Source organism: Athene cunicularia, assembly GCF_003259725.1.
Source record: "Athene cunicularia isolate RWA chromosome 2 unlocalized genomic scaffold, athCun1 chr2_part1, whole genome shotgun sequence".
NCBI lineage: Eukaryota > Metazoa > Chordata > Aves > Strigiformes > Strigidae > Athene > Athene cunicularia.
In genome coordinates, this window is record NW_020799095.1 from 111,606,815 (window position 1) to 111,619,963 (window position 13,149).

General features: G+C 38.4%; 1 protein-coding gene across 2 annotated transcripts; it reads left to right on the forward strand.

The window, feature by feature from the left end:
• Window positions 1-681: 681 nt before the first annotated feature.
• On the forward strand, window positions 682-12,558 carry MRPL15 (mitochondrial ribosomal protein L15). Of its 2 annotated transcripts, XM_026842480.1 has the most exons (6): window positions 682-846; window positions 4,270-4,427; window positions 6,970-7,135; window positions 7,645-7,768; window positions 8,952-9,333; window positions 10,330-12,558. In XM_026842480.1, the coding sequence occupies exons 1-5, from the start codon at window positions 748-750 to the stop codon at window positions 9,287-9,289; spliced, it is 885 nt and encodes a 294-aa protein (XP_026698281.1). In that variant the 5' UTR covers window positions 682-747; the 3' UTR covers window positions 9,290-9,333; window positions 10,330-12,558. The 2 variants fall into 2 exon arrangements, with proteins under 2 accessions (XP_026698281.1, XP_026698280.1); XM_026842479.1 differs by lacking the exon at window positions 10,330-12,558 and having other exon boundaries at window positions 8,952-9,518.
• The last annotated feature ends 591 nt before the right edge of the window (window positions 12,559-13,149 follow it).

Below are 13,149 nucleotides of genomic sequence, written 5' to 3' on the forward strand. Positions count from 1 at the left end.
GTGACTTTCACAACGGGAACCAACCCTTCTGCTCCGGAACTTCTCAGCAGCAGTTTCTGTAATTCAGTTCTTCACGCTGGTAAGCCTATACCCCTCGCCCCCTGCACAGGAGAACAACTAACTTCACACCAGACCAATATACCGATTGAAATTCTCTAGTAGGTTCACTTTTTAGATTAAAAGAATAAAAGTGATCAAGTCCTGCAGCAGTACAAGGGAAGGGTATATGCACATTTCCAGTGAGTATCCACCTTTAAACTTTTTGGTTCGATGCAGGGTGCTGCACTTTCAATGTTCTGTGTGCTGTCAGCCAGTCGTTTTTTAGATGCAGCCTGATGGTTTTAAAGGCTTGGCTTTAGAATACTTGGCTGAGACCTGTGTGAATATTAGAGAAGTAGATGCTGGAAAACGAAATGTAGTATGGGACCTATGCCTAATCAATCCACTGGTGTTCCGAGCTCAAACACGTTTAAAAGAACGGATCGATGTGAACGTTTAAGTCTCCGCAGCTTCGCCGTTCGGCAGCCAGCAACCGACACGCCGGGAGGCCCCGGCGCTAACCTGCTCAGCCCCCGGCCGCGGTGGCCGAAGCCGCACGGCCAACCCGCTCCTCCGCTCCCGCCCCGCCCCGCCGGCGGGGGAGGCTGCACGACACTGTTGGGAAGGCGCGGAGGTGCAGTTTACGGTTCTGTCGTAAAGCAGCTCGCCTAGGCGAGTGTTGCTGCCGTCCTTGGGGGGTGAGCGGACATGAGCGGGAATGGCGGGAACAAGGCTCTGGAGCTGCTGCGGTCGCTGCCCAGGGTCAGTCTGGCCAACCTAAGGCCCAGTCCAGGTTCCAAAAAGCGGGTGAGTGCCTGCAGATTGTCGGATGGGTCGCGGGCATGCTTTCCTCTGCGGTGGCAGGAGTCTGTCTCGGCAGCGGGCACACTCGGCCCCGGTGGTGGTTGCCTCGAGGGCTGTCAGAAGGCCTCTGGGGAGTTTGCGGCCTGGCCAGAACAGGCGCGGGAAGTCTGAGGTGTGGGTGGCAATTGTTACCTGTGTTTGTCCTGTTCTTGTCCTTTATACGTCTTGTAAGCGGTGTGCGTGGCCGTTCCCACAGAGAACTGGCTAATGCGTGGCTTTAGCTAAACCTCAGGGCCATCGTTGGGGGCGGAGAGAAACAGTAAAGTGTAGAATATCAAATGTTCATGGAGTGAGGTAATTCATTTGTAAAGGAAAGATTAAAAGGCTTTAAAAGAAAAGAAATTTAATGCCAGCCTACACTTGTTACTATTGTTTTGTTAAAAGCAAAACTAAATAGTCTCTTCCCTGTCCTCTTCTAAAGTGATAGAGGAGTAAAAAAAGAAACCCGCCTGGTTTGGGGAAAATATTAGTGAACAGGGGTATGAGGTTCAAGGGCTAAAGTCCTAAGAATAGGGGACTGATAGGGAGCACTGAGCAGCATTTTTCCCTGTCAGTGGTCAAGACTCCCTGGAGATGCCTGTAGAGCTGGTGAGTGCTGCATGGTTGTAACCCCATAAACCTGTGGCAAGACAAGAGAATAGAGATTCTTCCCCCCCCTGCAGCTGTTGGGGTTCCCCTGTCAAGTTACTTCACTTGGAGCTAGGAACACCCAGCTTGGCCAGGGTGAAGTGGAGCTGGAAGAAGCAACCCAGTATGGTGCTGGAGTGGTGGTTCTTAAGGTTTTTCAAACTAATTCAGGCTTCAAAATGGTATTTTCAGGCTTAGCACCCAGAAGCTGTGAGGTAGTCTGAACTTGACGATTACTAGAACTGATACTTTCATGCCAGTGTTTGATCGCAGGACTTTTTGTTTTACAAGGTTGCATAGCAGTTGGGTTTAGGAAAACACTTTTTTAAAAATCTTGAAATAAGACATTTTTCTATGCTCACTGGGTTTTTAGCAAGTAACTTGCAACTCCATCTAGGAAATGAGCATGTATTCCCCACTGTTTGCCTCTAGTTAGAGTTTGTACAAGTGACCTCAGCTCTGTTTCTCTGGTATCTTTCTTTTGGTGTTTTGACAACTTTATCCCGGGATTAATGAAGTCTCAAATAAATAGATTTAAGATTATTTGACTTCACAAACAGAAATTGCAGAAAAAAAAAAGTTTTGATTGGCTACTTTGACAGTTTAAAATCTGGTCAATATACTGATTACATTCTATTTGTAACGAGATGTTGTCAGTAGGCTTGGGTTAACTGAAGTCACTATGGAATCTGGTGTGTGTATGGGCAACCGCCAGAAAGGGTGGGCCAGCTGTGCCCTCCCTCTGCCTCCAGGTGCTCACACCTGCTCTGTGTTTTGTACTGCTGCTAGAGGTTATGTGGTGAGCCAGAGCAGGGAACTAAAACAGCTGAAAACTAGACAGACAAAATTAGTTTTCATCTAGTTTAATTTCCTGACCTTCCAACTTGGAGCTGCACAACTGCTTGTGTCAGCACAAGAGGCACTGTGAGTAAAGAAGTATAGCATGTGCGCTGGGGACAAGTCAGCTGCTTTTGGTGGCCTGAATGGTCTAGCCTAGCATAAAAGCACACTTGAACTTTATGCTATTTAGTATTAATACAGGTAAGTGCTGCATCTTAGGTTAAATGATGTTTCAAATATATTAATGCATTTTTTTCTGATGTATGTCTGTACTTTTCTACTAATATTTCAGTGCACATTAAATGCTCCATAACTTTGGAAAACTTACAGACACAATAAAGAGCATAAAACACCAGATTTTATGTCTTTGTGGTGTTAGGCTAATAATCAAGTACCGTGATGTAATGAGCAGTTTTCAGACCTGAGTTTTACTCAATATTCTGTGCTGAAGTCTTAGCTGCATAGAGTGATTTGTAGGATTAGGGGTGCTTGAAGTCTGGCTGAGTGCTGAATACAAAAAATGAAAAATTGAAGAGACTTGCTGTAGTCTCTTTAATAATTAATTATTTACATGATTATTGATCCAACAGTGACTGTGCTGTGACTTAACCAGAGTTAACTTATGAGAAGTACAAATACTGTTTAGACTAATGCGTTATTTCATGTGTTTCCCAGACTGACTGATTCACACTGAGGAACACAATGGAAAAGAACAAATGTGTGAATTGTGTTGTGCAAATATAAGACTAGTTAGCAACGTGACATTGCTCCTTCCACAGGCCTTCACACTGCAGTGAATGTTAGCTTAAATGGGGAAAACTCTGTAAGATCAATAGATTCATCAAAGTGATGCACAAGATGTGGTTGTGCCTCTTGGAGCTGAACAGTGAACTCTACTATGTGCAACACAGCAGCAAGGAAGCTTGTGGCTCTGTCTTATCTCTGACAAAGCATAAAGAAATCAAAATGAGCCTTATTACTCCAGATTCTTCAGTATATGAATTAAAGTCACCTTACAGAGAAAACTGTTAGGTCAGAGTGAACTGGTACTGCTTCATTTAATGGCAGTCACTTCCAGCTCTGTGTCCAGTCTTGCTTACTGCCTGTTTTGTAAATCCAGTGGATATTTGCACCATTCAGTGCAATTCATGGATATGCAACTGCCCTGGATTTTAAATTTAAAAAAAAACTCAAAAAAACAAAAAGGATTTTACTTTGGCTTATCTCTTCGATTGCATTCATCGTTTAGCTGTGCAAATGCTTCTGCTGGCACAGATAGGAGGTGATTGCAAGAAGATTGCTGAACTTCTACTTAACAACTGCAATGCTACTTTAAAGTGCTCAGGAAACTAATAGCTTTGTATCACAGTCCTAATTTAAAAAATAATAAAGATTAAAATGCACTCTTCTCTTTGGATTTGTAGTCAGTAGAAATTGTTGCAGACTCTTTAGAAAGTCTGAGTCCCTGAAAGAGTTACATGTGTGTATAGCATATATAGTCTGTTCCCCTGCCTCTTGAAGTAGAATTGATTTTTTATTTTCTTTTTAATTCCCTTTTTCATTGTCAGTGTTCAGAAACTTCTGAACACTGAGCAACTCTCGTGTACTAGGAGGAAATAGCAATAGTTAATGCATGGAAATTCTCTTAACTTGGAGAGTGCACTGTGTAGGAGGTAGGATTAAATACTAGTATTGCTTTTATTGCAGTATATGTTCATGTAAACTTTCAGACTATTTGTGGTGCCTGCCTAGAGCTGTGCTTTTCAAAAAATCATATTAACTGCTTTTCTGTTTTTCTCAAGAATCAGCATTTTGCTCAGTTGTTAATATCTCTGAAATCTTATATATGATACTTGTCTCCAAAGTAGTTGGCTAAATGTATCATTGATTGTTTTCAAGGAAAGAAGACGTGGCCGTGGAAGATACGGAGGTAGGAAGTGTGGTCGAGGTCACAAAGGACAAAAACAAAGAGGAAATTGCCCCCGATTAGGCTTTGAGGGTGGTCAGACCCCATTTTACTTGGTCATACCAAAATATGGGTTTAATGATGGACACAGGTAAGTTTCTTCACATTTACTCAGAAATTAATCATTGCTTGCTGTTCTTGATCTTTCTTCTGAAGCCAGAATCTAATATGCCAAAACAGGCATAACTGAAAATGAGATATTCCTCTTGGATGGTGAGCTTCCTTACCAGCAGAATCTACCATTTCTTGTGAGATTATTTTTTTTTAGTGAATTCACTTATTTTCTGTTGTTTTACAACTCTGCTTGTTTACCTTTTTTTATTTTTCATAATCCCTCATTTGTAGCAGGCTACCCTTCCTCCTACAGCTGAGTGCACTTCTCTGCTGAGACCACTCCTCCACTCCCGCTTGTTTCTCTTTGCCTGTCTGCACAGCAGATAACCTATTGAACTAACTGGGAACAGTCCTGTTGACTTTTAGGCATGGAAGTGTAATCCAAAGCCTTGCTTTGTTACTTCTCTTCGCTTTATTCACCTGAAGTTCTGATTGCTGCTGGCCAAACAATTCTTCTTCTCTTCACAACTCTTCTTTTTTAGCCCTGCAACACTGCAGGCTTTGTCTGTACTCCATCTGTTCCACCTAGGATTTTAACAAGCTCTTTAATATCAAGTCTGCTGGATGAGGCCATTAAGTCATCTTTCACTATTGTTCTCCTCAGGCATTCTACCTTGTTTGGCACTTCTCTCCTCTTTTCACATTGTGCTTGTTTGTGCCATGTCCATCTTCCAGATTTTTAATGTTTAAGATTGTTCTTGTAACATGTCTTTTCTCCAGTCACTCTTCTTACCTGGAGAGCTGTATGCCATTGTTTTATTAATTTCCTTCACTTATACTGACAATTACAAAATACTGTGTTTTTTTGTTTAAAGCTGGTTTTGTTTCCTAAGGTAGTATGTATGTTACCTGGGTCACTAACCATTTTGTTGCTTTTAGGCGTGAACATGAGAACTTCTGTACCCGTGCAATGCTGTTACAGGCAGTAGTAGCAAAAACATGCCGCACCTATAAGAATGAGAAGACTAATGTGTATTTGTTTATGAATTGTTAAATTTGCAGTTTGAGTTCATGTTTCATTTGCTGATATAACTCCATCAAAAAGCTGTGCATTTTTATATTTCCATTCTTCATGCCTGCAATATAACTTACAGACCTGTCCTGGTTATTAAAAGTTTTCTCTATGAGTCTTAATAGTTTTGAAACTCTGTTTGCAAGTACTGTCATTTCTTCCTGTTCATTTATAATAAATGAGAGGCACTTGATAGCTGAAGACAGAGTGTAGATCCCCAGTCCTGCAAAGGAAATTCTGCAGAATGCAGACGCTGAGCTTATGTTAACAGTAGTCACCAGTTCATAAAAAAACAATAGCAAAAAAACAAGCTTCTGCAACGACAAGAAATTAATAGGGTCTCACTGGTTTTAGCCACATCTGACAACATGTGGAAACCAAAAAAAAAAAATACTTTGTAGTTTCTTTTTGTTGGTGTTTGCAAAATTTCAGTGTCTGTGGTAAATGTTTTCCTATACAACATTGTAATTGCACTTGAGAAGCACTGTTGTGGCAGGCTGGGAGCATGCTGAACAGTATCTCTGCATGTTTATCTTCACCTTGCTTTCTTTGTAGTGCTGTTCCTCTGCTTCTTGAACTTTTGCTCTGTTAGGAGCTGTCTGACAATGCAAATTCTGTTGCTTGTCTTTCTTACTTAGCTTGCCAATAACAGAGATAAGCTGCTTAGTTTTTCTGCTACCACTCACAAATTTCCAATAACAGTGATCAAACTGATTGTATGAGACATTTATGCTGATGCTCAAAGCTGGTGTACAGTAGGCATAGACACTGGGATTGGGAAAACTGTTCTGAGGATTGGTTTGTATAGTAAGGTTAGAACTTAAAAAAATGCAAAAGTAGATTCTACTGAAGCTGATGGCAATTGACAAAATATTCCAACTTCCTCTGGGAATATGGGTTAATGTATATTTTCACAATATCCCTCTTGGTCATATTTTGAGAAGGAATCCATTCAGTACTTCTGAGATGTCAGGTACAGCGGTAATGGACTGAAAAATCTACTTGGGTATAGGCAGCCTGTGCAGGAACATGTACAGCTGATAGTTTTTCATTAAATTTGTAGGGGAGAGAAGGTACATTGACTGTGGGTTTTGGTTTTTTTTTCCTCAGGTTTTTCTGAATGTATCAGTGAAGCTACCAAGCTGATAGCTTTGAAGCTTACTAAAAAATGCTGACACTTAAATTTCTTCATCCTTTTTGCTTTCTTAAACCAGTCAGCAGGTAGAGAGGTATTCAGGAGTAAATTGAGCTCAGCAATAGCAAAATTAATATCACATTGGAGGCGGGTGGGTGTGAGTAAACCTGAAGGCATAACGGAGTCTTGGGCTATAACTAGGGCATGTATTTGCATTGAATTAAACTTAGTGTTTTGGCTTTTGGATGGGTGTGTTTTAAACATTTACTTGGTAGTTTTAGAAGTAGGTAGAAAATGGAATACAGTGTGCTGTATCTCAGTTGACAAGTTCCTGTTAAAGCTTTTGTTTTGTTTTGTTTTTCATCTCCCTAGCCGCAGACGTCAGTATCAGCCGCTCAGTCTTCAGAGGCTGCAGTACCTGATTGACTTGGGTAGAGTTGACCCCACGCAACCAATTGACTTAACACAGCTCACGAACGCCAGAGGTGTAACAGTGCAACCTCTCAAAAGGGATTATGGTGTGCAGCTGGTGGAGGAGGTATGCAGACAGGACACTCATTGCTTCTGGCAGTACAAAGCCTGGGTTTTTCAGTTTTTCCATACCAGCATATCGAATTGTCTTTCCCATGTTTTGGAAGCATCTTTGGTTTTCTAAATGAGCTTGCTGTGGAATTTTTGTGGTAATAAATCCACTAGAGGGCACTGTGTGTTTGCAAAAAAAAAACCCATACCCACGGGATGATTGTTTTCTCACCTGAGAGACTACAAAAATGATAGTTGAGGATCACATAACAAGACGTTGAAGAGGTATTTTACAATAGAAGTCTGGAATGTACTAAAAGAAATGTATGACTGTTTTGGAAAGGCAAAGATTTTTCATTAAACCCAGGTGACTGAGTGAGAGCAATTCGGTTACCCATCTTGGTGCAGGGAGCAGACAAATCATAATATGTTGCAGGATTTAACGTTTCTTACAACTTTGCAGAGCAGAATAAATGTACGTTCTAAAATACTCATTTTAAGGTTACTCTGTGTTGAAATTTACAGGGTGCTGATATTTTCTCAGCAAAAGTAAATATTGAAGTGCAGAGGGCATCTGAATTAGCAATTGCAGCCATAGAAAAAAATGGAGGTGTTGTAACAACATCGTTCTATGATCCAAGGAGTTTGGGTAAGAATTTATTTTCATTTCTGCTCTTTTGGGTTTTTTTAATGTGCAAAGATTAAGCAATCCAATGAAAGTTTCAAATGTAGTTCTTAATGGGAAAACATCCTCTTTTTCCATTCTAGAAGATTCAACAACACATTGTTATACAAATGTTGAACTGTAATACATCTTCAGTTTTGCTTTTTTTAACCATTCACCTGTTAAGCCCTACCAGCATTAATAGGCATTTACCAATCAACCAGTTAAAGAAATCCAAGTAGCTTTGTAAGTAGAGGAACTAATAAAAGATTGTTTCTTTGAATTTTTGTCTTCTAACTTTCTCACGTTTAATAACACTAAGAAAATTCAGGGCAAAAAATAGATTTACAAAACACTGTGGATGTTTATATTTTTAATTTAAAATGCTTTTCCAGTTAAAGTGAGGAAATAGCTAAGTTACAGAGTTCAGAATCGTTCCAGTCAAAATGGCTATTGTTTTCAGAACACTTTCACTGAAGAATGAGGCTTTGCTTTGCTTGAGGCTGCATCCTGCCTAATATTCATTCACGCAGTTTTTATTGACAATAATGGAGCTTTCATGTGTGAATGAGGCTGAGAACAAGAGGAATAGACATTTTTAGTGTGCAAAATACATTACTCTGGAGTGATACAATCTCTTTTTTTCCAATCCAGAAATTAATCAAAATACTAATGTTAAAAGGATCTGGAATGTAATTTTCCAAATGCAGTAAAACTTGAGGAGGAGATGATAGTCTCAGAAGTGACTGAATAGGTGCCTGTGCCATTGATTCTTTATTTAAAATACTTATAGAAACACTAAATTTGACATTTGTTGGCACACTGTGAAAACAGCCATGCAAATGCATTGCTTCTAACCTGGAAGTCAGTCCTTTAAATAAATAAATAGCTTAGTTATTGTATCTTTCCAAAGTAGGCATTCTAAATATATTAGAAGCAATGAGTCATTCAGATCGTCACTATAAATATCAGAGTAAACCAGAGTTAAGTGGTTAAGCGATACTTGTAAACCACTATCTCATTCTGAACAAGAATATTCTTAAGATTTGGGTTTTTGCTGGATACTTTTTAATAATTTATTTAGCACAAAATACTAAATAAAGTGTAATTTATTGTCTTTATGTATTATAAAGCATAGTATCTAATTTTCTCTCATGTTTGCCCACAGAAATTTTATGTAAGCCGGTAGTATTTTTCCTGCGCGGCCAGCCTATTCCAAAGCGAATGCTTCCACCCGAAGATCTTGTCCGTTACTATACAGATGCCAGGAATCGTGGGTACCTGGCAGATCCATCTAAGGTTGCAGAAGCCAGGCTTGAACTTGCCAGGAAATATGGCTATGTCTTACCAGACATAACTAAGGATGAGCTCTTCAAAATGTTAAGCACACGCAAGGATCCTAGACAGATATTTTTTGGTCTAGCTCCAGGATGGATTGTAAACATGGCAGACAAGAAAGTTCTAAAACCAACTGATGAGAAGCTGTTAAAATACTATAGCTCATGAGTTCAGGACTGGAGGACAACAGCAGGTGTACAGGAAACATCTGGGTATGAAATAATGGATATGAAGTGGTGTTTGTTATTTTTTTAAGACTCCTGTTGTACTAGACAAAACATAAATTTTTGTTTATGTAATCTTCTGCTGTAGCTCTCAACTTTTTTTATTGTCATAATATGAAAAGTCTTAACACTTGGAAATGGTATAGAGTCTGACATGAAGTATGTGTTGGGGCGCTTTCTCTTGTGATGATTTGCCAGATATTTTTTCAGACAGAATGTTTCAATGTTGCATTTATTTCAGAGGATGATTCCAAGGCTTAACTTGATCTAATAATTTGCGGTTTGGGTTTTTTTTTGCCTTCAATTTGAAATCAGAAGCATGGCTGTACAAAACTTAGTTTTACAGTCGTGTGATATAACACTATAATTTATGTTTTAGAAAATGGTATCTTGAATACCTCTAAGAAGTGGACCACCTATATTTGGATGGGGAAAATTTAAACACAACCAGAAATAACAAAGTACAGAAGAATTAATTAAGCTATTCAATTCCATAGCAATGTTTTGGATTTTGCCACTGCCATCAATGGCTCTAGAGCTTGAGAGGTCTTGATTTTTGTCTTATTCCTTCAGATAGGATTGAGAAAGACAGGGTGTGCAGTTTAAGAGAACTTTCTATCTAAATTTAGGAGAAAAAACATCTAAAGTCAGTGGCTTTTATTGTTCAAACAATTTAAAATTTGTCCAGACACAAATGTAATGTCATTAATAAAAATGCATTTTTACAATGTAAGAGTATTCTTGGTTTCAACAGAAGTTTAGGATTGGGCATTTGGGATGATGAACCAAGCAGTAAATTGAAAGTTGAGAGAGGAGACATAAATTAACCTATCAGAACTTGCTCTGACTCCTCAGAAGTTAATGAGATGCTTCATAATTAATGGAAGTTGAATTTGGCTTTAAAGCAGGGATAATTTGGTTATTAGGATGCAGGAAACGGTCCAGAAGAGCGGAACATGAGAAATCTTGCTTTCCAATTTTCAGGTGCCTTTGGAAATGCTACTTACAGTTTCCTGTAGCTGCAAAACCATCTCATCTCCTAGGGAAAGCCATCCGAGTGCCAAAATCTCCTGTTTCTCCTGTATAACACCTGTATTTTGCTGATGTGCCTCAAGGAGGGGGAAGAAAAAAATTTTAAACATTTTCCTTTCAGAGAATAACAAGAAGCAGGTGAAGTTTTTTCATTGGTGTTTGTCAACCAGCCCAGATTTTTGCTTCACTCAACCAACTACCTTGTCAGTTAATATAAGCATCTGTAATTGCAAAACAAAATAAAAAAAAAAAATTCTGTTCTCATGCTGATTGAATAATCTGAAATCCAGAGATTAACAATGGAAAGTCACTAATTTTTGACAATTTACTCTTCAGCTTCTGTTGTTTGTTGTTGATGTGTGTTAGATGCTATCACTAATGGTGGTTCTCCTGATTTGTGGTTTAAGTATAGGTGAAACATAGCAAAACAACACCAATATAAAATTGGATTGTGAATAGCAGGAATTTGGTCTTATTGGTGTTAACATTCATATTTTATAAGGTGCATGCTTTTTTGAATCATTTATAATGCTTTTTTGGCACATTAGAATAATACTGTATGCCAAAAAAGTATAGCTAGTGTTAACTTGAATGTGAAGCAAATAACTTTCTCACTTTAGATGTATCCTGTTCTGCATCCTGATGATTGTTGGTTTGGAACCTTAAATGACAAGCAATACTTCTTTTTTCTTTTTTTTTTCTTTTTGTTATTACAATACTACTGCCTCCATTTGGGAAGGAGTTGGGGGGGTAAAGAGTATTTATTGCCTTCCCTTATTTGTGCCATAATGTTTCTGTTTTTATGAATCAATTCACAATTGTATTTTGTGGAGGTGGTGGTACTCAACAGGAAAGCTACTTAACTGGAAGCTAAGAAGGAAGTTAGTCATATTAGTGAAGACCAGAAGACAAAAGTGTTTATGTATCATTGTGTATTTTGGGGGAGGGAAGGCAACTTTGTTTCCACTCCTGCTCTTTGTATTAAAATGAACAAATTGCTCTCAGCAATTTTTTTTTCTAAATCGATTTCTTTGATATACACACGCATGCACACGCTGGTTTCTTTAGGTTTCTAAATGGTTTTCAGGTGAAAGGGTAACTCGGATAAAATGATAACAGTGAAAGAAAGAATGAAAACAGGAAACAGATGTCTGGTGACGTTGAGGGATTGGATAGCACTTATTCAGTGAACGACGTCTTAGTCACAAGGCAGCTGTATCCTGGCTCTGATACTATAACGCTACAAATACCTTGGAGCCAAAACAGCCACGTTCCACAAAATCCGGTCATTCTACTTTATAAAGGTGATCTTTTATCATCTTATAATTGGAGAGGGCAAAAAGGGTTGTATGTTGCTTTATTTATAACATGCAATGCTCGCCTTTTTTTCCTCTCTTCTGTTTACAGTAGCTGGTATTTTATAATGGTTGTTCTGATTTTTATTTACTAGTGAAAAAAGTGACAAGGCTATAGAGGATTTCCTGTTCCCTTTATCTCGTCAGGAACAAGTCTCCTGGCAACCAAATACAGAATTATCAAAAGCACAAGTAAGTTATTGACAAGGGTTCTAATAAATCTGTAATAAACAGCTTCCCAGTGGACTCTTGTTTATATGAGGGTCAGGCTCACTGATGTAAGGCTCTAAGCCAGCACTGGCATCTAAGGCCATTCTCTTTATTTAGGAGTATGTGCCATGTTTTCATGTTCATAAGATGAATGATTGCCTTGGATATCCTGTTTTGATAATGGTTTTTCATATGCAACAATGTATTACATGGTAAGAAGCACCCAATCTGGTGTAACCGGAAAAGCATTATCAAGTAACTAAGGAAAAGAAACATTTGTGCCATAAAATACTGAAAGCCGTGTCAATTTTTGTCAACAACATCATACTTTGGAATGGTTCCTTGATAAAACTGATTACATATGTGAGACTGAAATAAAAATAAGAGCCTCTGAATGAGTACACATCTTGTTGTATCATACCTTGATAATTAGAAATCACCTATTTCTTATGAGATTGACTAACAGCAGCCAGTCAATACTATACTTACAGGTGGCTGACTACAGACTTGGAGCAAGTTAAAATAGATGCATTTTCTTTTTTACTTATATGTACAACAAAGACAGGCTGGCTTTTAATTCATTGTACTTCGTATTACAGTATTTGTGTTTAACAACTAAAAGTTGACTCTACCATTCACTCATTTCCAAAAAGGGATAAATGAATAAATCAGTGGCCCTGATCTGAATCTTCGCTGGCAGCGTGCCAACATTGTTTTGACATACAAGCACAATTGATGTTAGTGTTCCAGGAAGTCATATAAAAGTGATCAATTATGAAGATAGCTTCCCATTGCTATTTTATTATTTGCTATTTTATTATTTTCTATTTTACTGCTAAAATTCAAAATGCTAATGCAAAGCTAGTTTTGCACTGTTGAGTACTTACAAGTTCTGTAAAAAATTGTCTCTTAATTTGAAATTGTTGCACAAGCTTTGTATTTTAAATACTTAAGTGTTATATTTACATATATCTAAAATAAGAAAGAAAACAGCCATTTTGGACAGACATGGCATAATGTTCCATATGCAGATTTATTTCTTCAATTTTCCTGATAGATGATCAGATGGGAATAGTTTTACATGACTCACAGTCTGTGTTTCAGTTTATTGATACGGTTTAGACTATGAAAAGATGTAGTTAGAAGTCCAGGTGTGACAGAACTCTTACCCATTAAGAGGAAAATTATGAACTTTTTAAGCTTCTTC